Source organism: Chelonia mydas, chromosome 4 (genome assembly GCF_015237465.2).
Source record: "Chelonia mydas isolate rCheMyd1 chromosome 4, rCheMyd1.pri.v2, whole genome shotgun sequence".
Classification (NCBI taxonomy): Eukaryota; Metazoa; Chordata; order Testudines; family Cheloniidae; genus Chelonia; species Chelonia mydas.
This window is the reverse complement of record NC_057852.1, coordinates 87479536-87505333: the sequence shown is the minus strand read 5'-3', so window position 1 is coordinate 87505333 and position 25798 is coordinate 87479536. Positions and strand designations below refer to the sequence as shown.

Genomic DNA, 25798 nt, shown 5'->3' with positions numbered 1-25798 from the left:
CCAAACTCAGGCTTTGTGAATCCTAGTGATTTTCTAGGTGCCTAAAAGTTAGGAGTCATGATGCTGAGCATCACTGCACCCAAGTGTCTTTGTGAATGCAGCCCTTGGTGATTTTTCTGCCATTTGGAAACTGGTTCATTAAGGCCACCAATTCATTTTAGAAAGACCACTAACTAAGCCAGCTTTAGGAAGGGTCTTGGCTGACAGCTATATATTTTGCCAAGTATCCCAGCATTCAGTGAACAATAAAAGTATCCATTAAAGATATTTTGCCATGCCAAATGGTATCATATACAATCAGCTGCACCAGAAAAACCTATCAACTCATTGAAGAGTGGCATTAATCAGATGATGCCTCTGCTATAAGTGGCAGCTGTTGTGCTCTGGATTGCAGACAATTAGACATGTACACACTCTTTAGACAATTCACATCACTTGAGCGTTCTAGTAGCTGACATCTCTGTATCTGTACATCCTCTATTTCCTTCTCAATATCTACACTTCATAATTATTGAAAATATACTTAGAAACATTCCCCAAAGAAACCAGAGTACACAGAAGATGATATTACACCATGCTCTTTTTTCTTTAAGTATAGGCTCACATTTACAGAAAGGTCAGATAAGTTTAGTTATGGCCTTTCCCTAGTCATTTAACAAATATAAATAACCAGGTTTAAAATAACCAGGCTTAAAATAACCTTTTAACGGACTGATGTACTCTTGTAAATATTTTTTAAAATCCATAATCCTAGTATGAATTTAAAGATATATTTGACAGAAGATATTTTTTTCAGAGTATTGTAGGATCCCAAATTAAAGGTGTTGACTGGAGTCTCAAATTATTTGACAGGCAAAAGCTATACATAAAGATGAAACTGGGGCCATTAATATTGTGCACACTATAAGGAAAAGAATAAAAATCAATTAGGCTGCAGGGATGGAGGAATCAGTTATGAAAGAGGGAAAAAAGGATCCGTCCATCATAAACCTTTGTCTTTTTATGGAATGGAACCAAATATTTTTTGCTCATTATTAGCTTCTTAATGGACTTAATCTGAGAGGACTCATCCCATTTTTGATAATCATAACTGGATTTGGTGCAAATACTATTTCATTTTCTGTTATGTTTTCAACCATTCACGCACTCCCCACTTCTTCTCTGGTTGGCAGGCCTTTGTGAGTGCATGCACGAGTTTGTGCATAGCTACGCCTACCCTTAGAGCTAAGGTTGTGAGGCCCAGCTTCAGTGGACACACTCGCACTGGCTCTCATTGCGCTAGTACGCTAAAACTAGCAGTATGGCTGCACTTGCATGGACAGTGGCAAGCGACGGAATGGGCAACCACCCTGAGTATATACCCACTCCGAGCAGCTAGTCCATAATGCCGCTCACCACTGTCATGCAACTGCAACATTACTGCTATTGTTATCATGCTAGCTTGACAAGAGATGGCATGAGTATGTATAGGGAAGCTGGGAATCACACCCTCTGCTCCAAGTGTAGACATAGCCCAAGAGAAGCAGGAGCCAATACACACACAAAGAAAGGGACAGACGTAGCATAGACAAGTGTCAGGGTTCCCTCTCCACTCTGAACTCATGGGGATCCGCATGAGAGACCCCCCCCCCCCAAGCTTATTTCTACCAGCTTAGGTTAAAAGGCACAAATTCTCCCTTGTACCTAGGATTAGGTAATGCTGCCACCACCAAGTGATTTAGACAAAGTCCGGGAAAGGACCACTTGGAATTCCTACTCCCCCTTAATATTCCCCCAAGCCCCCACATTCCTTTTCCTGGGGAGGCTTGAAAATAAACAAGATGAGCACCGACTAACCTTGGGTTTTTTTAGGACACAAAAAAACCCCCAATCAGATTCTAAAAGAAACAGAACTTCATTAGAAAGAAAAAAGGTAAAAGAAGCATCTCTGTAAAATTAGAATGGAAGATAATCTTACAGGGCAATCAGATTCAAAAACACAGAGGATTTCCCTCTGGGCCAAACTTTAAAGTTACAAAAAGAAAACCAGGAATACACCTTCCTCTCAGCACAGAGAAAATCACAAGCCAAAATAAAAATAAGCTAACACTTGCTAGTAGTTACTGATGCTAATGGAGTTGGATTGCTTGCTTCCTTGATCTGTGTCTGGCAAGCACACAGAACAGACAGACCAAAACCTTTCTCCCCCTCCCCAGATTTGAAAGTATCTTGTCCCCTTATTGGTCCTTTTGGTCAGGTGCCAGCCAGGTTACCTGAGCTTCTTAACCCTTTACTGGTAAAAGGATTTTGTGCCTCTGGCGAGGAGGGATTTTAGGCTACCCTTATGGTTGTGACAACAAGCATCATGTGTGACCCCGAGAGAAGCTTAGAGATGGGGCATTGGGGTCTGCTGTTGGCTAAAGAGGCTTGGGGTTTTTTAAGCAAAAAACCCTCTCTCCTGCTGTTTGGTTCCTCCTCTGTTTAAGAAAACAGGACTGTGTACATTCTTGGTAAATAAACAAGATTGCATCAAGGAAATACCTATCTTCAATTTCTCCTCCTAACTGGAGCAACCTGCAACACCCTGAATTTGGCTAACTACTTAGATTGAAAGGGAGAACAGTAAAATTAAATGGCACTTGCCCTAGAGCAAGTCATGATAATCAAAAAGTTGCTGACTCCACTCAGATTAAGTCTATTACTTAATTTAGCAGCAGTGAAAGCACTTCAACACTGTTTTACATCTAGCGCAAGAAGCGTTTAGATTCCAAACTGAAAAATAAAGGCCTATTAGCTTACTATGGTCGAAAGTGACTTTAGCTCCCTTAACAGGTACCAGATCAATAGCAGCAGAAACATTAAATTCTCTCCAAAAAGATTTTGAGATGATTCAACTTTCTGAAAAAAATACTACATTCATATTTTACTTAAAAAGCAAAATAATAATGCTTATGACAGGGGCTACTTTGAAAAATCTAAAGGGGTCTCCCCCAGCATACATGGACTCTTGTATTATGTCAAATACTCTATTTAAGTTCCACTTAGGCCTTTAAATGATGCACAGGGGTTTATTTAAGACTTTCATAGTATAGGCAGTACAGCTTTATGTCCTGATCCTGCAAACACTTAGGACTTGGCTTCCATCAACCTAGTGCTGTATACATAGGGATTTAGGTCGGCTTAACTACACTGCTCATGGATGTGGATTTTTCACACCCTTCTGCGACGTAGTTGTGCTGACCTAATTTTCTAGTGCAGACTAGGCCTTATATACTTGTTTAACTTTATGTATTTATGAGCACAGATTGGATCCTCAGGGACTAGTCCTGAAAAACTAAATGTCTGGATAACTTTACTCATGTGAGTAATCCAATTGACTTCAGCCGTATCGTTTGAGAAAAATTTGGGGTGGGCAAAGTTGTGTCAATATGATTATATTATATCCTGTAAAGTCAGGAGTGGAAGGGGACAAAAAAGTAGAAGCCATAATGGTGCATCTAGACCTAAGAAAAGGGCTTGGCAAACCAAGGTCTGGGGGTGCAACACCCCCACTTCTCGCATAGCAAATGAAGCCTCTGATTAACTTCAATGAAATTACTCATGTAATGTAAAGTTACTCATGTGCATATTATCTTGAATTGAGGGGACCACCTGTGGAGATCAGAGGTCAACACAATTTGTATGCTCACTCAATCCTCTCCCTCTTGGCTGAGGCTTCTCAATAACTGGATCAATTATGCTGATTCTGATTGATGATTTGCAGTGTGTTCTTGTTGTTTTAAGGTGGCTACTTGTCCACAAGTAATTAGATAGGTACAACCAATTAATTTCTCACAGGTCATTGAGCAATTGTCAGTCACTATTGCAGCAATGTAGATTCAAACCCATATTATAATAGTGAGAGACCCCATGTCATGGTGAGTCCTTTCAGTCATCCAGTCCTCTAGCTTGTCAGCTTTAAGTGATTTAAGCATCTTTGGCAGTGTTTCACCATTTCCATATAGTTCTATTTCTCTTATACATCAGAGGTTCTCAACATGGGGGGGCAGGTCCCCATGGTGGTAGGGGGGTGGGACAGAGAGTGTATTCTGGGGAGGGAAGACTCGAGAAGCTTTTGGGAAAAAAAAACAACTTACTGAGTACATTTTATCCACAGCAAGGAATAATTAGCAAAGCTGATTCCTCCAGACATCTCAGATGGCCCTGTGCACTTTGATGGATTTCCATTAAGCTTGCATAGTATTATACAAAGTTGTTGCCATCTGTACATTAATGCATTTGCTACGATGCAGTGTGCACATTTAATTGTGAGCATCGACCACCGTCATAGTTTTGCTTTTGCTTTTATTGGAATGGATCATTGGCTCTGTTTGAAACAATACCTTGTTGTTCTTAATATTTAGTGAGAATTGCTTGGGGTTTTTTAAATCGGTATATGTACTTGTGTGGTGGGAAGGGGGGCATAAACTACTACAGACACAAAGAAAGAGGGCACAGTCAAATATATGTGAGAACCATTGATGAAGCTGTTTTCCATAATTCTCAACCCATGTATGTTAAATATAGTCATTACAAGAAACACTGTAACAAAACAAGGACAAACAAAACTAAATGTCTGGATAACTTTACTCATGTGAGTAATCCAAGTAAAAAGCAGACAATAAGAAAACAATAGCTAGGGCCAGAATTAGCTCAGATTGAGGCGTAAGTTAGAGTTAAGTAAGAAGGATTCAATGAAGTTGAAATGGCTGTTTGAGTGGTACATTAACATGATTAATGTTGTAATATCGTAAGACACAGTCACCAGCTTGAAATCATCAAGGACAGCTGAACAGATCCCGTCGTTGATCTTTCAATATTTCTGGGCCCTTAAGGAAAACACATACTATTATTTATGATTTATTGAATTATTTGCCTGGTCAGCTTAACTATACAATTGTATTTGATCAACATATCGGTAAAATGCAAGTTTTCACACTGACGCTAGGAAATCTCACAAATAACTATATTGATCAGCTAGAAGCTGGCAGGAAACATACCAAAAAATTGAAAACAGCTAAGTAATAATGGGTGTAAATTCAGGATTGTAAATACAGTACCGTATTTTATCAAAATCTTTATTTTGTACATGATAGTTCTATAAAAGTTGAGATTCAGAGTTACGTAATTGAGAGAATTATAAATATTATAGCCTGACAAGAACTAATAGCATATCATCCACTCACTGGGCTGTTACATTACTGTTCCCTCATCATGGTAATGAGCAGCTATGGCATTTGATACTGAGCACTGAGGAGTACCTGGGTATCCCACAGAGAAGAAATGACATTGGTAGAATGTTAAAAATTACAGCATCCTAAGATTCTAATGGTTAGACATGGAAGACAAGAACAGTGCACCGGGTTAAGTAAAAACATATTTCTTCATGCCTGATGGATAAGTGATTGAGTAACATAATGTGCTAGGTTGGGTTAAACCTTGTTGTTTTAGGTTGCGGGTAACTGCTGCCTGTAATTCAGGATAAGAGTAAAGAGGTGACTGAAATAGTAGCAGTCTCCAAACCCAAAACATAGGCAAGTGCTCTGCCCAAAACAAAGGCAAAATCAAGGCTGCCTAGAAATGTGAATGGCCTGGGCCAAAGGTTTCATTGAGTATTGTTTGACCAGAGCGGAGGGGTGGGTGCCTGGATATAAAAGCAGCAGGAGACAGCAGACAAAGGGCAGGGCTACACTAGAAGCACTACATCGGCACAACTGCAGCTGTACCACTGTAGCATGACTGGTGAAGACACTCTATGCCAGTGGGAGACTGCTTTCTTGTTGGCATAATTACTCCACCTCAGTGAGAGGCAGAAACTATGTCGGCGGGAGGGCATCTCCCGCCAATATAGTGCAGATATGGACAGTGCTTAGCTTAATTTTTTGCACTCCAGAGCAACGTAAGTTAGATCAGCTTAAGCGGCAGACCTGTCCAGAGAGAGACAGAGACAGAAGCAGCCTGGACAAGCATGGCATATGACTCTGTATATAAAGAACCACTCTCCTGATGTTTATTTCCCCTGGTTTTCCAAGAAACAGGTCTTTATATGTTATTTGTAAATAAAGAAGATCACAAAGAAAACACCAGACTATCTTCAATTTCTTCTCCTAACTGGAATGTCTGGGACAGCTGAGACTGGATTTTTGAAGGAGTTGTGGGTCTAATCTGCCTGTGACTAGTTAATGGAACAACCCACATCACCAAATTGGTTTAAATGTCTCAACAAATTCTTCAATGTGGTTACCTCCTTTCAACTTTAATATAGCTACAGCAGAGGCTGACTCCATGACTGGAATTTCTGTGGTAAGCCACACATCAGCATTCCTGTTAATTCTAATAGTAACAACACAGACAGAAAAGTCATCAAGAATAGTTGATACTAAAACATCATACAATGCAGTAACCAAAATGTTTTTATTAGACTCCCCATGAATCTCCTATAATAGAGTGTATAAAAATGGAACGTGACATTTTTTCCTTTCAGAAATATTGCAGTGTTTGAAGTTTTTTAGGATAATTTATCATTTCTAACAGGTTACTATTTCCCCCCTATTATTAGCTAAATGTTAGTCACCGATTATGTTTTGAGTGTTAAAGAAAACTCTGCTTTACTGCAGAAACTATTATTTTGAATTACAAAATGCAAAGCACAGTTTTACTAAATACCAATGTTAACCAAGCCCAAACAGTAACATTACAGGCTACTGTGGTGTCTTAGACTTATCTTAGCCAGTGAAAATGACATAGTTAAAATAGCTTATAGTATAGTACACTTAGCTAATAGTATAAAATGCACAATTGACCGCTAAGGTAGAGTTTATTTGATGGGAGAAAACAAGTAGGGTTTTTTTTTTTCCTGAAGCAACATACTATATCCCACTTTACAGCTCAAACCTCTAACAATTTAATATCCTTTTACAGGAGAGATAAATACTGAACTATCTTGTGCTGCAAACAGAAGGCTAGTTAAACAGTGAGATATATTATACAATCATCAGTCATATGATAAAATCCACTTTAAATATGAGAGATCATAATTTCAAGCATTTTCAAGCACAGAAACAATGCCACACCAAAGTGGGACACTATTTACAACTGCTTCGTTTAGCAGGTCAGCTTAATATCTCTGGGAGGGAATTCTGTTTCTCTTTGCTTCTGAGGAATTTCTCTTGGGGGGGAAATGTGTATGTCTATATCACTTCCAGTGATAATAAACTGTGTGTTGGAATGATCAGCTTTTTAGGGAACGGGACACATTCAAGGAAAATAGAAGTCATACCTTCCCCCCCCCCCCCCCCCCCAAGACTTCATACAGTGCTAGTTTTCTGAGTAACCTAGTACATTTTCTAATGTCTTTCACTAATTTCTTTCTTCAGAGAAAACCGCTTCAAATTCAAGATACCTGAATAGAACAAAACACCTGTATAAAATGATCAACTTATTCTTTGAAATCTTCACTACTTTGAGAATTGAAAATGTTTTACAAGTTTGGCAGTTAGATATTTTCTTATAGACTGGACCAGTAAACAAAGCAACAACCAGAAGTTGACTGCTTCTTTGAGAATGGTCATTTCTTTTCATGGAAGTGGCTGAACTTATGATTTCTCTTACATGTGTACTTGGATTTGAGATGAAGAGGCAAAGGGATATAGGCCAGGTCACTGAGGGGAAAATCCAATTAAATTATCTCCAGAACATCAGGGGGAGGAAAACAACAGATGGCTGTGTCACCCCTTCTTCTAAAACTGAGGAATGCTGAGGCTGGCATCTTGAAGGTCTTTTCTGAGGGGAGGGAGTAATACTGCTGAGGGATACAATGGGGAGCAGTCATCATAGGAAACAGTGTTCTCCTCAGGAAACCTGAAGAATTTCTAGCAGAAAATCACAGCAGGATTCCTTTGGAAAGGGCAGGAATATGTCAGTGCAGAACTAGAAGTAGCCTAGATCCTGCATTAGCTGTGCAAGAGAGGAAAGTGCTGGAAGAACACGGGCTCTTATATGAATGCCTTGAGAACCATGGGGTTTAGAAAAGCCTCAGCATCATGTCTTTCAGGGACTGCCCTGCCTACCCTCCCTCCAGAAGCCACAATGGCCAGAAAAGAATAATTTATCTAGTGAAGAGGATGATTTAGCCTAGGATCATTTGGCCAGGAATGATGACAAGGTCTCTGACTTGTGCTTATGAAATGAGGAATTATTTCCACCCAGCATTTCTAAAACGTCTTCAAGCTTCTACGAAAGTGTCACTAAGACAGTAAGAAAACTTTGGGACTCAATCAGTTTTAACTTTGCCTGGTCTTTGCAATCAGGAAAAATTCTTCTTAGCAACAAAGAAGGAAAAGTAACTTGTTTGGGGAGCCATTGTAATGTACCATTGTTGTGGAAGTTTTACAGTATGGGTATTCACAACAGACCACTCAGTACATGAGAAAGGAGGCAGATGTCCCAAAGGAAAAATAAAAGGTAAGAAATCAGCATGCATGAGCAGACTACTCTGACATGAAAACACAAAAAAATTTCTGAAAAGTTAGGTCAATGTGGTCCCCACAGCACATCTGATATATACACTGGCTGGTTCATGTAATCGATCACCAAATCTTTGTCTCATTACCGAATGTCAATATTACCAGGTTCATGTTTTCACAAGGACGAGCCATTTTTGAATGATATTTCCTATGTATTTTATCTGGAGATCCTTCCCTGAAACACTGGAAATGCAAATGTTTCCTTTTTTCTTCTTCTTCCAAAAAATTATGGTGGCAAGTGTAAGAAAAATTCCATTCTTCATTTGTTTGAGTTCTCCTCTGACCCTGGGATAATAAATAGGGCAGTGACACAATTTAGGATCTTGTCACAATTTAACAAACCAGTTTCTTGCTTGCTTTTTTAAAATCCCCCTCCAGGATTCCAATGTCATGGAACAGCTTGTAATATACAGCAGCCAGCTCCAGTACTTCCCTCTTTTGGGGACTGAAATGGATTTAACTCATATTAGTGGAGTTACTGTGCTCACTGCCTGACATGGTGCAGCACTGCCATCCACAATGGATGTGCAGACAATTTTAGTACAAGACTAATCAGTGAAAGCAAACTGTGCTAAGGCAGATATGCTGTGAAATCAAGCTGCTACCGCCCACTACATGCTGACAAAAGGCTATTTCCTTGTTGCTGAACAAGTTTGAAATATATGGATAATGTGAAGATCTGTGTATATGTCACTTCATATGGCCAATAGCTGTGGATTCACTCTGGTAATTGGTGGAATCCACACTTAAATATGCAGCTAACCAAAGCACACTGAGATGCTCATATGTGGCCAGAATTGGTTTCTTACTATATGTGCAGAAAGCAACCAGCATGTAGTGGATGCAACATGAGCCAGATAATAACCAAGTACCTCCTTTGGTGCTTTTTGATTTGATGCAGGCAGCTGTGCAGAGAAATCACATAGATATACAAAGGGAAATGGTGAGGAATAGATCCTCCAATTAGTGGTTTACTACTCTAATCAAATAGATAAGAGTAGGACACTGGAGACCAGTCTGCAATTTCCCTTCACCTCAGTTCCCTTGTAGTAAATCATGGCCATACAATGCTTTGCATTATACTGCTTTAGTTCATCAAGATTCAGTACCAGCAAAATTCTTAAACATGATTTTAACTTTAATCACATCATGTTATCTTCAAAGGGATTACTCATGTGCTTAAAATTAAGCACATGCTCAAGTGTTTTGATGGATCTTAGCTTAAGTGTTAAGTAAAGAAATACTACTACATGCACAATGAACACTCAAAGGATAAATTGATAATGTGTGAATGTACCCAAAGAATAAATTGACATAGTATGAAAGAATACAGCAAAAAAACATACCGTTCTGTAAAGAAAAAAACTTCCCTCCCTTCCAGGAGATATAATCAAAACTTCTACAAGATGTAAGCGGCAACTCATAACACAAGAAAATATAAAGACCACATTTACAATACTGTATATCTTCCCAGAATCATTTCAAACAAGAGGTCACCAGAGTGGTTAAATAATTTGAGGTTGAACACTTAACAATGGTTTATATTAAAGATTTTTATTCACATTTATTTAAAAATTGATATAACATAGCTTCTCATACTTCACAACATGGTAATACATTTATATACTTTTTTTCCAGTAATTCTAGTAATAAACAACTTTTCTTTTCTAAAAGGGAATAATACACCATTTAGAAATGTTTGTCTTGGAATGTAAATACTTAGCTATCACAATAGTCTAACTAAATTGATGCTTGATAGACAAACTGTACAGTGGCAAATTTGATTAAAGGTTTGTTACATTTCCTAAAACTAGATAGGAATATTGCCTAAATCAACTGAAATCATAACTGAAAAATGAGACACAAAATGATTTAAATGTATTTTTCCCTTTCAGTTATCAGCAACATATGGCCATTAATAAAGTGTTGTGGTTTAGATATATAATTTAAATCTCCTAAAAAGTATATAATGTACTATAGATAAACAAAAATATAACACCAATCTTAGATTAAATTCATGCAAGATTTTGGAACCTGGAGGTAAATAATCAAATCAAGATATATTATAGAGTGACTCCAGTAAACTGGTTACTCATGTGGTGCTTTGCTCATGAAAAATATGCTAACATGCATGAAAAAAATGTTCATTTTCACTGTCCTTCAGAAAGAACTTGCACAGTACCCTTGACTTCCCCCAAAGGAAACTGGAGGTACAAACGGTCTACATTCAGTATCAGAATTTCGACAGGTGTATTGTACATCTAATGTGCAGATTTACCGAGAGACGTGTATGATGTGACATATTAATCATAAAGGATTTGTGTGAATGACCTTATGTAGACTGTGTACTGTATATGACCTAAATCACAACTACAGATGTAGACTGTTCTCTCACTCTAGTAACTGTTGAAACTAAGATGACAGCCGGGAGAGTGGTCCCATCTAATTTAACATGGATTTTAAGGCCTTGAAATGAAATTTGTGTCATGGAAAGATATTTCTTTTACACTTTCACTGTTACCTGGTCATACGTGCTTGGGCTATAATGCAAAACATAAAAGAGTTGCTGTTATTTGTTAAACTAATTCTTTCACAACTATTTTCGACTGTCATTTCTACATAAGACTGTTTTCTTTTATAATTTTTCTGGGTGCTGTGAAGGTGATCACAGACAAACTCAAAATGTTTTGATGCCAGAAATTGATTTTTTTAAAATATGTCTAATGAAGAGAATACAAGAAACGCATGATAGGTTAGTACTGTTTTCTTTTTAAAAAACCCATAAGTGTTAATCTTAACCATACATAGATGCACTGGACATCTCTCTATTTCCCAGCTGGCTCTCTGACTTTTTTCCATTTACCTAGTGTAATGAGTCTGAACTTGCATTCCTTGGTGCACCTGAAACCCCGCCGGAAGTCCTTGGGCTCTGTCAGCATACAAATAACTTTCAGTCTTGTCCCTAGCTGCTCCTTTTCTAGTGCTGCTACTGTCAGAGACAGAAAAGCTCAGAAGTCACCGGGAGGGGCTTGGCATAGCAAACACTGTAGTAACCCATAAAATAACCTATACCCTCCATTTGCTATCAATAATACATATCTAATCCCACGAGAGCCTAGCAAGTCAACAGCCTCCTGAAGGTTTGTCTCTTCTTTCCATGTTTTAAAACGTCTGGTGAGGCAAACAGAAATGTAAAGAGGGAATATATTATCCTCATTTTTCTAAATGGCAACATCTCCTCATCTGGCCCTATCTTTTTTTCTCGGCTCTTCCCCTTCTCTACTTCTTTTTTGCTCGTTGGCCTCCTTTCTCTTCTTTCCATTCACACATCTTTTACATCTGTGTTTCAAACTAGGCCCACATGTGATTGCACCTCCCACACCAGAATCTGGAAGAGGGTGAAACATGCACCTCCAGTCTGGAGAGAGAGAGAACTGGTAGAAGTTTGGGAAACTGAGATAGGGAAGGAGGCACACCTGGTAAAACCAGCAGACACCATGGATCTGCAGGGAAGTCTATGCAGAATCCACAGACCTTCCACATATAAGACAAATCCTTCTTCACAAGGCGCCTAGCTCCATCTGGAGCTGTATAATCAATACCTCTGGTCCCCAGGCCTGCATATCAAGCATCTCCCTCCAAGAGTGATACTAGCACAGATGACTTCCCCTGGGAAAAATCTGTACGCTGCAGAGGCACCTGTCATGTCCAGCGGCTGCCACTATATTTCTCCCTCTCACAGAATGCCATGCTAGTTTCACAGAGACTTCAGACAAGTGGTTTCCACAAACACTTTTCTGCCAGGAGGAGGGATACTCAAACCTCAACCCAAGTGCACTTTTTAAATAAATGGGCCCGCTCAAGCCGGACAAGAGAATGAAGGGGATGCAATTTGCAATGCAGTGCCAACAGATGTATATTATTTCTGTTTATGGTCTCATGGTCTGAATGGTCCTAAATTCACCTGCTATACTCCATTTTGACACATCAGGGAACACAGCACAACCAGATTAATGTGTGCTAATATGCTGGCACTCAAGTTTCACAAGCTGTTAGATGCAGGAGTGGAACTGTACGAATGTTAATTGTATATGTTAGAAATAGTATATTTAATGGTGCGATTTGATTAAACTTGTATTACACAAACATTCAATAAAGGTTTTGAACCTGATCCAGAGCTTATGAAGCCAATAGAACGACTTCCGTTGATTTCAATAGGCTTTGGCTTGGGCCCTTAATGATCTGAGCTTATTTTATTTCTATCTGTCACACACACACACACACACCTAGAGTTCACCCTCAATATTTGAGAGGCACAGACATTTATTTCTAGGATTCTGTGTTTGTCCCTTTCTGTGGATGTTTCCCAAGAAGAATCAGAGAGAGAGAGAGAGAGAGACTAGACTTGATTTATATTATATATGACCAACCTTCCCTATCAGCTCTCTAGCTGTTTTCTCTGGGTTAATAATTGCCCTATGGCAGAATGACTATTTTCATTCATGAAAGAAATAAGGAAGTTTTCAGCTACATTACTATTGTGCACACTTGCGACAGCCACTTTCAATGAACTGCCCGAGAATAATTACTGCCTTCCAAATATTAAATAAAATGGTCAATATATGCTCCCTGTTCTTTCAATATATAGGATCTGAGTCACTTCTGGAACAAGCATGCACAACTTTAGTGACAGTATCATGGCCCGGAGTGAATTTTACCAGTGGGATCGAGTATTTTGGTGGGAACAGCAGCTGATAGAATCTTGACTATCTGCCTTTATGGCAATGTTTATGGCCTTTGGCATTCCTTCCTTACATGTTCTGGAATATTGGTCAATGGAACCCAGAGAAGCATCTGAGCTACCCTGAGAATAATAATAATAATAATATCTAGCTCTTATATAGCACTTTTCAGCAGCAGATCTCAAAGAAGCACTACAAAGTGCTGAAAACCACAGAAGAAATCACTGCAACGGAAGACCCTTAATTTATAAGGGATATGAGAATGCTGTATCAAAGAAATAATATTTTGTTTGCTGTTATTTAATATTCTGAGCAGTACTGGCTAAATTTAGGTTTGTAATAAAGTTATTAATACAATATAGAAGTATAAATTATTAGCACACTCGTAACTTCTCTATTCTACTTGTATACAATGCATATATATAGTGTTAATAATATAGAATATGTTGTTATGTATTTCTTTGATACTTTTTTGTAAATCTTTTTTTGTGATTTTTTAAAAGGTATTTTAAGTAGAAAGCATAATGGGGAGCTGGATAACGCCCTACTCTCCCTACAATAGGTGGAACTAATTTGGACAGTTTCCTGTATTTTTATTTTCCTGAATATATATACCAGTCATTTCCACTGATCAAACAATTATCTTTTTGGACAGAATAAAATTTCCTGACCTTGCAATTCTCACTAAGATACACACACCTCTCACTAACTCACATTTGGCCCTAAAACATTTGGTGAAATCTTTTGAATAAGTGCACCTGTTCTCACCTGTGGGGGCTACCTAGACCTATGGAATGTAGACAGAGGATTTGCCTTCTAGTGAATTGCTATAGTACTTAGGGTGAGACTATCAAAGATGCATTTGATTTAGCAGGAAAAGTGTACACATCAGAAAACAGAAAACTTAGAAGTGTTTCACTGGGCCAGACTCCCTGGCATGGGGAACTCTCCTAGTGGTGGAAGATATTCTAACCCTCCTCCCAACATAGCTGACAGCGTAGGGGGCACACCCTGTGCAGTAACTGTACTTTGGGTATTTCTGGCAGCCGAAATAGCAACTCCAATTTACTTCTAATATTGTTTAAGGCTGCTGGTTTATGTCAGAAGCTGAGCTGGTCAAGGAGAATCATGGAGTTGTATATGTGGTGTAAAGAGACCTTTGCTCCCCAACTGAAGTCCTGTGCCAATTGTAGCATGGCTAGAACAAAGGCCCATTGGTTTTTTTTCCCCCTGAAAACAACTTATAAAGCTTATTTACCTCTTTTCTGAAGTACTTCATCAAAAGGGTCAGATGCTCAGAGAAGCATCTAAAGTTTGGCTGTTTCTCATAATCTTATTGGTCTAATAATGGTATCTGTCTCATTTATGTGGAACAAGTTTAGTTGTGGTACATAAAAGGTTGTTAAAAGGAGGAGGGAGAAAAATTGTTCTTCTTAACCTCTGAGGATAGAACAAGAAGCAGTGGGCTTAAACTGCGGCAACAGTGGCTTTGGTTGGACATTAGGGAAATCTTCCTAACTGTTAGAGTGGTTAAGCACCGGAATAAATTGCCTAGAGGGGTTGTAGAATCTCCATCATTGGGGATTTTTAAGAGCAGGTTGCACAAACACCCTCAGGGAGGGTCTAGGTAATACTTAGTCCTGACGTGAGTGCAGGGGACTGGACTAGATGACCTCTCCAGGTCCCTTCCAGTTCTATGATTCTATATCTGGTACTTCCTGATGTGGTCTGACCAGATATACAGCACATGATTTCTTCAGGGTATTCCAGCACTTTTCCTTCCAGTCCTGGCCCAAGTCACAAACTGTATAGGTGTGTAGTGATATAAAAAAAGCACAAATGTCAAAAACATATAATTTGGGTTTAACTCAAGGCCCAAGCAAAGTTTCAGGTGAGATTCTCTCTTAAAACTAGAAGAGTATATAAAATTATACTTACTTATACAGGTTTAATGGGATGGGAATGACTAATTCATGCCTGCATAGAATGCGTCAGAATATTTTTGTTTTATTGAATACTGCATTGGTATTTTTGAATTAGTCAACACGAGCCTGATTCACACTTACATTAAGGCCACTTGACACCACTCTGACAGTGTAAAGTAGAAATGGTTTTCTGTCCAGATAATATTTTCAAGAGTTCATAATTTTTTCTTGCCCTAGATTGGGACAAAAAGTCAAAATTTCAAACATTTTTGTGAACTAAAAAGCCACACTATTGTTTTGTTCAAGTCAGTTGAAACATTTTGGTCTGATCATTTTGAAATATTTCATTTAAATTTCAACCTGTTTTTTCTCTTTAACTTTTTTTCAGTCTAACTTAAATTTTGAAATAAAAAGTAAAACTGGAAAACTGATTTTTTTTGTTTCAAAAGTGTTTAAACATCTTGAAAATACTTTTTTAAAGAATATTTTCAGTTGGGAGATTCATTGAAATTGACGCATTTTCACAAACAGTCTTGCTTTCAACACCACAGGACTTTTCAACCAAAAAACGTTTCACCTACAAATTTCCAACCAGCTGTAGGGTTAAGGAGGTCTAAGCAGGTACAAATGTAATTTATGTTGACTTTAAGGCTCCTTTTCTTCAAAAGAGTGGTGCAAAGTTGCCTTAGTATAAATTAGAATCATTCCCTTAGTTTTAACTTCTCCAAGCCTGGCAAGAAAATAAATCCATTCATTTTGCAGGTTGGAATGTCTGCAAAATAGTCAATCTAAATATGTTGTTGGTGTTTGTTTGTTTTTTAAAATCAAAACAATCTCCAGCAGTCTCTGTTTTGTATGTAGTTTAGAAAATTAGATTGAACCACGAAAAATTATTACCAAATTGCAAATTTAGACAAAACAAAAAGAAAATGTGCTAACAGAAGTTATCTTTAAATAGAAATTACTCAGAAAAAAACAGATTTCTCATCAATAGTAACATTTCTAGTCTCCCCTTGACATTTGAGCATCCTGAATGAATTCTGTTCATTGTTTTCCTGTTTCATCTATCACATTGTGGTTATACGGTAGCACCAGATGAAAATACTAAGACTAAATACAAAGAAGTACAGTACAGATTGTAAATTCTATGTGTTAATTACATGCTACAGAAGTTCCACCTTTTCAACAAAAGTAATTTCCAACTTCCAAAACCTTGCTGTTATTTCATTAAAAAACCAAACAAAAAAACTTGAATATACAGTATACTGCTTTTGAATAAATATGTTATCTACAATTTATAAGACAAAATCAATTTAAATATAAAAAGATTTGTATTACATAAAGCAAGAGAGTACAAAAGCACAGCTTTTGTAATTTTGGTAATATTGCAATTTTACAAACATTGCATAGTATGTGTAAGAAAATATTTCCATCTTTTTATATATCTATACACACAAGAAAAACATTAACATGATAGTTACAAAACAAAACAAAAAATGGTTAGCAGATTTTTTTTGAAGTATGGTTTTAAACAATACAACACTCAAACTCTTATCCAGTTTGCATCTGCATTACAGTGAATCAGCTGATATCTCCAATATCCTAAGTTTGGCTTTTATTTTGTTAACATGTAGGCAATGATTTAGAAACCCTAAAAATATCACAGGTTATTACAGCTGAATATCCTTAACATCCATCATCAACTTCTTTCAGTCCCTATGGCTGTTTCTTCAATCCATACTAAATAGCCCCCTGTTTCTAAATTGGTCTAAAGTGAATTGTGTTATCCGGTCCAACCACTGTGCAAGCAAAACAATGTAAATTATAAATTCAGTTGAAGTAAGCAACTTTTTGGTACATTTTGGAATACACATTCTTTCCTCTTCTCATGATCTCAAACAGTGAAAGATCCTGTTATGTCTGAAGAACAATATAATTGGACACTGACACACTATCCCTCTGGAAAAAAAAATCTACATCTCAAAATGCTGCACAGAGCAAAAGTACATTACCATTTCATGTTGTAATTACAACTTCTCCTCTCTTCCTTCCAACAGAATTAGTGGAAGCAGCTGTGTCATACTATTAGATATAATAGAAGTGTCAGTCTTTGGTCTTTAACATTTAACCAGTGAATGAACTGCAGTACAAAACCATACAGGTAACAGTGTTCAAAGAGGTCATTCAATGTTTGTTTGCTTTTTTTAAACAAGAAAGAGACAGTATCCTTTTCTATTATAACAGGGACATTTTTACAACATATTATACAATAATAAATATTAATACATGTAGCTAACAAGGTCTTTTTTTTATATTTCATTGTGGCCATATGAGCAATTCTGAGGAGGTGAGCCAACTACAAAACCACTTCAGTAGTGCCCAAGCTAATAAGCTAATAAAAAGAGGCAGTATGTGATACATGTATTCATATATTATAAAGCACCTTAGAGGATTATTTTTTAGCCCCAGGTATTATTTTCCTAATTGGACATTTACTAATTGAAAAGAAAAAGAGTTAAAAATGCTTTTGGGACTCTCACCCCTGCCCTGCAGCTGTCACAATGCAATGACCTGGAAATTCGGAAGCTGTTGCCTTAGCCATGGCAAGAAGTCGCATACCTTTTCTAAAGAGGGGTATCGGAACATTCAGCCAGTCAAGCATACTAATGGGGGAAAGGGTTGCAGTTGCTTTATCATGAGCAGAGCAAGGCAGCAAGGTGACAGGTGGCAAGGACAGCAATGAAAAACATCCTTCGGTTTTGAACACGCAACTTCCTTTACTTTACACCTCAGCTTCATAAAATCAATAGTCGAAATGCAGTGATATCACTCCCTGTTTCTGTGTGATCTATTTGCTGAGAGCATCCACGTGCCCTCCATCGAAAACTAAATGCATGGGTGTTTGCAGCTCCATTTTTTTTTTAGCACGACCACCAGTTGAACTGGGAAACAGGGAGGAACATTAATTTAAAGCATTTTAGGAACTTGTAACTATGGTTTGTTTCAGCATTCCTTCTTATTTGCTCTTCATAAACATACATAAAAGTAAGGTTTTCAGTACTGCCAACTCCAAGCATTCAAAATTCATCAGTCAGGCCCCCAAAATCATGAGATTGGCTTAAAATAATTTTTCCATTCTTGTTGTTTTCCTTCTGCTTTTTTTTTTTTAAAAAATTGGGTCACATTTTTAAGCTTTTCTCCATAACCTTGAGAACTAGAAACTTACTTTTTAAAAAAATGAATGCTGAGGTTCTTACATATTCACCTGTTTCCAGGAGCTGGGGCTTAAAGTAAAATGTCCAATTTCACAAGACTCACATTAACATTTGCAAGAGTTGGCAACCCTGAACATACAAATGTTGGTGGAAAATGAATTCAGTCTTGTCGCTAAAATTAATCTCATCACATAATTACATTTGTTTTTGCAATGTAATGAATTTCAGTTCACGCAGAAGTAGAATTAGTTTATACAAGTTAGGTCATTCAGCCAGGGAACCAAAACTCTACTGTATTCAGGTGACCAGTCATACAGTTCGAATATCATGAATGGAGAATACTCAAGGGAAGACTCACAGCAAACTATTGCAAGCCGTTCCCAGAGGCTGACATTTGTTTGCACAAACATTCCGCAATACACTTTAAACAGCAAAGAACTATTCAGTCTATTCACGAACACTTTGAGAACAGCACAAAGGGTTAAATTCACCGAATCAATGATTCTCTGCAATTTTTTGCCCATCTTTTAAATTATCAGCATACGCACGTGGGCACAGGTGATAGAATGTATGAGCTCAGACACACACTCATTCAGCGGTGTCCTCCTCTCCTTGGAATATCATTTGTGTTGATGAGTTTTACACATACATTCTGTTACCTATGTGCCGAAATGAAAGATATCTCTTTCCTCATAAGGTTGTTTGAAGATCCAGTATACATTGACAATTCCTACAGTTTTCTTACAATGCTGCTACTTTATTTCCTGTATTGCAGAGAATTAGCGTACCAGAAAAAGGAAAAACAAATGACTAACAACAGAAGTATTTTTCTTTATTAAAGACAAGGAATTAAAGTCTCAAAACTCAATAGTTAACAGCTGAAGAAATCTGAGCAAATGAAGTAGTCTAATTAAAATCCTTGTTTGACTATGCAGTAGCGGAGGGGATAGCTCTTCCTTTTTAGTGAAATTCATCCCTACACATAAGACTAGAACAAGGCCAAATAGCTGTGAAGCAGTGTATAGACCTTGTGCTGGTCTTCTTCATAAGGGTGAATGTCACCTGTAGTGAACAAAATAAACCCTATAGATGATACTAAAACAGAAAATTAATCACATTATTATGGTTGCCAAGTTTCACTTTTTATTTTTTCATTTATTTTTTACCCCTTTAATACTACTCTCCCCAACTTCAGAGTTAGCTTTGGAAGCAAGTCATTGCATTGGTGTTCTTATAGTTAGACACAGCACAAACTATGAGCTGGGTGGGATAACTGAAAAGATAATATTTAAAAGCACACTTACCTTATTGTTATCAAGTCATCTTCCCACAATAGGAAACATTTTTTATCTGTTTTACATTCCCTGGATTCTGCAAGTTTCAAGATACTCTTGTTAAGCAGCAGTGAGACAAATTTATCAACAATATACCAAAGTGTCTTTTGCAGGAGCTCAATTACTAGAAAACAGGTAATGAAAAATGGAACATAACTAAATTCCCAGGTCAAGCTAGTCAAAAAGAGACTTACTATTGAAAGCTGAGTGGAAATATGATAGCTTTATCTAAACACAGACCTGGTGGAGTCAACACAATGTCAATGTACTTGTTAATATTTTATGTCATTTCATATTTGCTCATGGATTTTTAATGCTATTACTTTAAAAACCTTAACAGCAGATGACAAAAGAAAAAAGGATAATAAATCTGAGGGGGGCATTCCAGTTGTAAATGCATTGCTTCTTGGTGTTATGCATTACATTAGTATTTACGTATTATGTTATGGCAGCGGATAGACAAGCTATAAATGCTATAAAATGGACAAGATATACCTCTGAAGAGTGTCTCTTTTTTTTGCCAAACATAAATGTCTTCTGAAAAAAACCTATTTGGTCAGACAGTTCAATATCATCAATATTTCCCTCTTTATCCTGTTCTTCTTTTCCAGAAACTGTACATTTTACTTAAAGCAATCACTTCATGTGCAGTAACCCACTAATAACTGTGTAAGGCTATTCAGATCTGACAAACAAGAGTGGATGTCTTTTGAACTCCATAAATTTAATATTGCTGAGTGCTTGCAAAATTTACCTAAACATACAAAACCCTAGACTTAGAAGACAGAGTAACAACACATTTGTTTTAAAGAAACAAAACTCAGAGGGATTCTGTCTCTCTTTTTTTTCTTTTTTTTCTTTTTTTGTTAAAAACCATGTACTGAATTTTAATTGTTTAATAAAGCAAGCATCACACAATGCTTCAAAATTTTAAAATTCAGGGATAAAAGTTTACATCCAAAAAGATGAATGGAAAATTGTGCTTTCAGACAGTGAAGTTAATTATCATACAGGGGTTACCTATTCATCTCACAATTGGATTCTGGGCTAATTTGTATAAGTACTGTATATACGTGTGCAGTTCATATCCAGGTCCTGCATAAAACTAAAACTATGTGCTTCACTTCACGTAGCAAAGGCACCTGTGTTATTCTCCCTTTTGGACAAAAGATGATATTATGATCCAGGTTTCCTGATGAAGATTACATTTATTTTTGAATATCTCACTCCCATCTCCACGTTGAGTGGTAACATGAGCCACAAGAGAAGGCAGCTTTGTATTCCTGCTTACACTGGAAGAAGTTGCTCTGCGGGCCATTTGAAGCTTCAAACTTGTCACAAGGAAACCGAGCAGAACTGTGAAGCAGAGGGACAGTAACAAAAGGCTATTCTGGTGTGAGGAGAAACTGGAGTCATTTCAGCTCCACAAACAGATGTTGCTACTGGATTGACAAGTAGAGCCTGCTCCTGCCGGGGAAAGGTACAGTTTACCATTGGGACAAACGCAGAGCTCATAGATAGTCTGTCGAGGAGTTGAGGAGCTAGATGGGGAAGATGAAAAGGAACCCATTGGTAGATTTCCCAGTCGGATTATATCTGCATTTAAAAATATCTGTGGAGGGGGAAAAAAAAGAAAAACAACTAAATTTAATTTCTTTTTCCATCCTTTATATAAAATATTTTAAAAACTTTATTCTAATGTGCACCTGAGAGATTAATATGAATATCTAAACAACATACATTTCTACTGGTATTGCTGGCATGTGCCTTTGGACACACATTAGTGCACATAATTACAGTTTATGCAAATACCTCTTAACTCCTCACATTTATTCAACCATAAGTGAATAAGTGGGTGCCCATTCAATAACATTCTAAGAATGTTTCCTGAACAGGTTGATTTTTCTCTTGTATCTTTTATGATAGAAATTCATTCATTCCAGACAGTAGCGTCTCCCTACCTCAAACAATTCATATTTTAATGAGTGTGAAGTGCTATTAAAGCTTATTCCCCCATGTATTACTTTAAGTAGCAGAAAATTTGTGGTGAAATATGCTAAACTGTATAGTCTTAACAATAACTACATACACATAATAGTTAAATAATCATGTGTGTTCACATACATTAGATAATGTGCTTACTGGATTTGAAATCAGATGAAAAAGGTTTAAGGTTAAAGTCTTGTTAAGAGCACAATCAAACTATAACCATTTGATTTCTGAACATTGTATCTAAGTCGGAAATGTACTTTACTTTCTCTCATCAGAAACAACACTAAATGTTCTGAGGCTGACCAGTTTGGAAAGGATAATGTGATCATGAATTTGTGTATAAATAGTTTTATAATGTTTAGAGAGTACTTCAGCCATCTGGGAAATTGCTCAGGGTGCTGAATAAATAACTACAGTACAATGAATCTTCATCAAAACAGATAAATAAAATAATAAAAAAGCAAGTCCTTCAGAGGGGCATACTGATAGAGAAAAAACCTCTGAAAAAAGTGAGCTTTTAGGTGTTTGGTGGTTTTGTTGTTGTTGTTTTTTTAAATTAAATTAATGAGGGATGAACTGAGGAAGATAGTTTGAGTGAGAAAGTTCCACAACAAGCTAAAGCAAGATCAGCCATTGCCCTAGGTGCAACACTAGAAACTCTAAACAGCAGAAGGTGTTTCAGTGCGGACACAAGCCCTGGAGATAGCATTATGAGACTTATGAGGTGGTGGGGATCCTGAAATACTGCCCAGTGCTTTAAAATGTTATCTACCACATTATAGGCAGCAAATATATAGAATGCATAATGACATAGCATACATACTACTCCTCCATTCAGTAGGCAAAAATTCTTTTATATTCAACACCAGCGGCAAATGTCAGAGAAGCCACGGGAAAGCACCACTAATCCCCTACCAAAGGTGGATGAGCATGGGAAGGCTATGATTTACCAGAGAGAAGACCAAGAGGAATTCTACACAGCTAGAAGTATCCTATTGTTATATGGTCAGTGAGGAAACTGCAGAAAATCTCTGAAGTTCCTGGTGGTAAGAATGGAACACAGAGCTGTATGAGAGATATCGTAACCCAAAAGGCAATCAAGTGTGCCCACAAAAAGATCGCCAACTGTCCAAGGAAGACAGATGACCCTTGTTGGAGATTCCATACTAAGAAGAATGGCAAGAACATTCTGGAAGAGGCAGAAAGACAACAGGATGGTGTGCTGTCTTCCTAGAACCAAGAAAGGGTGAACAAGATAACCTGCGTAGTTACAGGCTTGTCAGACTGACATTACTCCCAACAAAATAATGCACAGAGAGTGCGGTGACAGGGAGAAGGATGCTAGAGCCAGTAGGCTGAGCTCCTGAGAGAAAGGTCAGCATCATGGGTCCATGAAGAACAGTCTGGGGTAGAAAAAGAGCTCCGTATGCTGGAGAAGAACCTGAGATGAGTTTGAACTATTGTGTTTATTTTGGAGATCCTGAGGACCACTTTGTACCGCTTTCACCTATTAACCCAGCCCCATGTGGTGGTTGGGGGTAGTCCAAAGAAATACTGCGGGGAGTTCCTAAGTGGCCCTGAAGAGGGGAAACAGAGCGAGCATGGTTCGGAGTCACCTCTGGCCACAAGTGGGTGGTCAATAAATGGCAACCCTGCTACAAGAGATGATATGGCACTGGTGTGACTGCTGCTGGAATACTGTGTCCAGTTTTGCTGTCCATAATTCAAGAAGGACTTTGATAAATTGGAGTGTTCAGAGAAGAGGCATGAAAATCATTAAAGGATTGGAAAACATTCCTTAAAGGAGCTCAGTCTATTAAAATTTATCAAAGAGACGATTAATGGGTGACAATTGCAGTCTAAAGTACCCACAATGCAGGGGTATTCATTCTAGCAGGCAAAGGTATAATAAAATCAAATGACTGAAGTTGAACCTAGACAAATTTCAGACTCGAAATAAAGTATAAATATTTAACAGTGAGGGTAATTAATCACTAGCGCAACTTCACCAGGATTGGTAAGTTCTCTATCACTGGAAATTTTTAAATCAAGATTATATGTTTTTCTAAAAGATATGCTCTAGTTCAGGAATTAATTTAGGGAAGTTCCACGCCCTTATAATCTAGACTTCTGGATTTGTAATCTGTGAATCTATAATGGTCTTTTTTATATCATTGTAGCTACACTTGTGCAGAACCTCAATGTAGGCGTGTTGTACTGCTGTAGATGGGAACTTAAATGGAATTATTCTGGTGTAAGTCAGAAGAGTATCTGCTGCAATTATTTTTTCTAGTCATCTGAAGATTTGGAATGTTGCTTAACTTTAATTTCTACTTCAGGTTTCACATTGCGGTGCTGTGACAACTTGATTTTGGTTTTGCTACAATATAAAAGCAGCATTCTTGTTTTCTTTCTATGAGGCATGCATTTGGCCATGCAATATGACATCATGCAAGTGGAGTGGTAACAGAAGAAAGGGCAATACTACATTATTATTTGACAAGACAGCCTTGTGATATAATGATTTTCATAAGGAACAACTCAAAGCAAAGTGAACCTTTTGACAAATAAGATCCAAACCTCAATGGGAATTCATAAAAGAGCATTCTCTTGCTATGAGAAATGTTTAAAGGCATTAGAGCTACTAGCAGGGATGTGTTTACGGTAAAATTATGTTGAGTCTCCTAGGATTTGGGCAACAAGATTATGAAATTCTTTGATTTTTTTCATGTTCAGTAGCAATACTGTGACAAAGTGCTCTCTTACATTAGCTCTGGATGTTAATTAAATGCTTTCCTTTTGAAAATTCTGTACCACAAGTAAGTTTTTGGTTACAGTAGTTCACAAACCATATCTAGGCCAGAACCAGGCATGACATGACATGTGCAGAAAAGAAAGGACAATTTCCAGTGGAAGTATACAAGATATTTGACTAGATAGAAAACCAATATGAAGAAAGGTATTACATTAAAACAAAATATTGTAACAGACTAAATAAAAAAACAAAACAAAGGGTTTCAAAATTGTTCTGAGCCAAATTTCCCAGCTATTATAATCCCCACTTGGGAAAAATTCCTATTGACATCAATTTTCAGAATTTTGTTGAAGTAAGGACTCAGAGAGCGCTGAAGGGATACTCATTGCAGCTCTGGCCCCTCGATGCCATAATGATTCTCCCAACACGGGAACAGTACAAAACAGCTGTAAAGCTCCCTTCCAAGGACCTCCTTGCATGCCCAGGGTCAGGAAGGGGCAAAGGTGTCTTAAAGACACCAATATAGCCCACTCACCACCCAGGGTCTTTTGTAATTATAAACAGTAAGATTCACCTTGCAATCCATCAGCATTTGAGGTTGTGACAGACTCCCTAGATCAGCAGTTTCCCGCCTGGGGTCCAAACATGTAATTCCACAAAGGTCAAGGGATCACAGTCAATACTGTGGGGCAGATTCTCTGCCCTGTTAAGTTTCCAAACCACGTGTAGTTTCCTGGCTGAGGATTCCCCTGAACAGAGCACACGGGGAAGTGCTAATGAATACCCCGCCCCCCAAATCTAAATAGCCCTAAACTCTGCTTTGTAAAAGCACTGAATGAGTGTTCCCCTTCTGTGAAAGAGGCCAGAGAAATTAAGCTGTCAGCTATAATGTGTTCAGTGAGAGCTGCTCAACTTTGTTTATCCTAGTGTTTTGTTAATGTCTTATGTGTTTTGTGGAGGCAGGGAAGATGAAACAGATTAGCTCTATATATAATAGTGAAATCTAAGGTGGAAGCTTCAATTGGCTCTGAGGATATGACCTAGTGGTAAATAATAATTTGATTTTAGTATTAAAATATTCAACTAGCTAAGCTGATTTTGTTACCATAGGGAAATTCTCTAATTGGGGTCTGTTACTCAATAGATAGCGAGCTACCTCCTTTGAGGACTCATCTTTTTTACTCATCTTTTAGGACTTATACGGATAGAGCATCTGCTGTATTCATTTGATGATATTACTAAATGTATTGCTTAATTTCAATATTGCTGTTAACTTGTCTATTTCATCTTAT

At 37.6% G+C, this 25798-nt stretch overlaps 1 protein-coding gene and 1 long non-coding RNA gene across 6 annotated transcripts in view; one reads left to right on the top strand and one right to left on the bottom strand.

The window, feature by feature from the left end:
* Positions 1-821: 821 nt before the first annotated feature.
* LOC122465747 overlaps positions 822-25798 on the top strand; it is a 30417-nt gene continuing 5440 nt past the window's right edge. The window contains exons 1-2 of the long non-coding RNA XR_006290778.1: positions 822-833; positions 1551-1558. This is a non-coding gene — a long non-coding RNA (uncharacterized LOC122465747). The remainder of the gene's footprint in view (positions 834-1550; positions 1559-25798) is intronic.
* Positions 18467-25798, bottom strand: part of SGCZ (sarcoglycan zeta) — a 793251-nt gene continuing 785919 nt past the window's right edge. For 4 of the 5 annotated variants that reach the window (XM_043546174.1, XM_043546176.1, XM_043546175.1 and 1 more), the window contains one exon: positions 20008-21371. In XM_043546174.1, the coding sequence (XP_043402109.1) occupies positions 21177-21371 (195 nt within the window). In that variant the 3' untranslated portion in view covers positions 20008-21176. Of the gene's footprint in view, positions 19797-20007; positions 21372-25798 lie in introns of those variants that run through there. The other variant, XR_006290777.1, reaches the window with a different exon arrangement.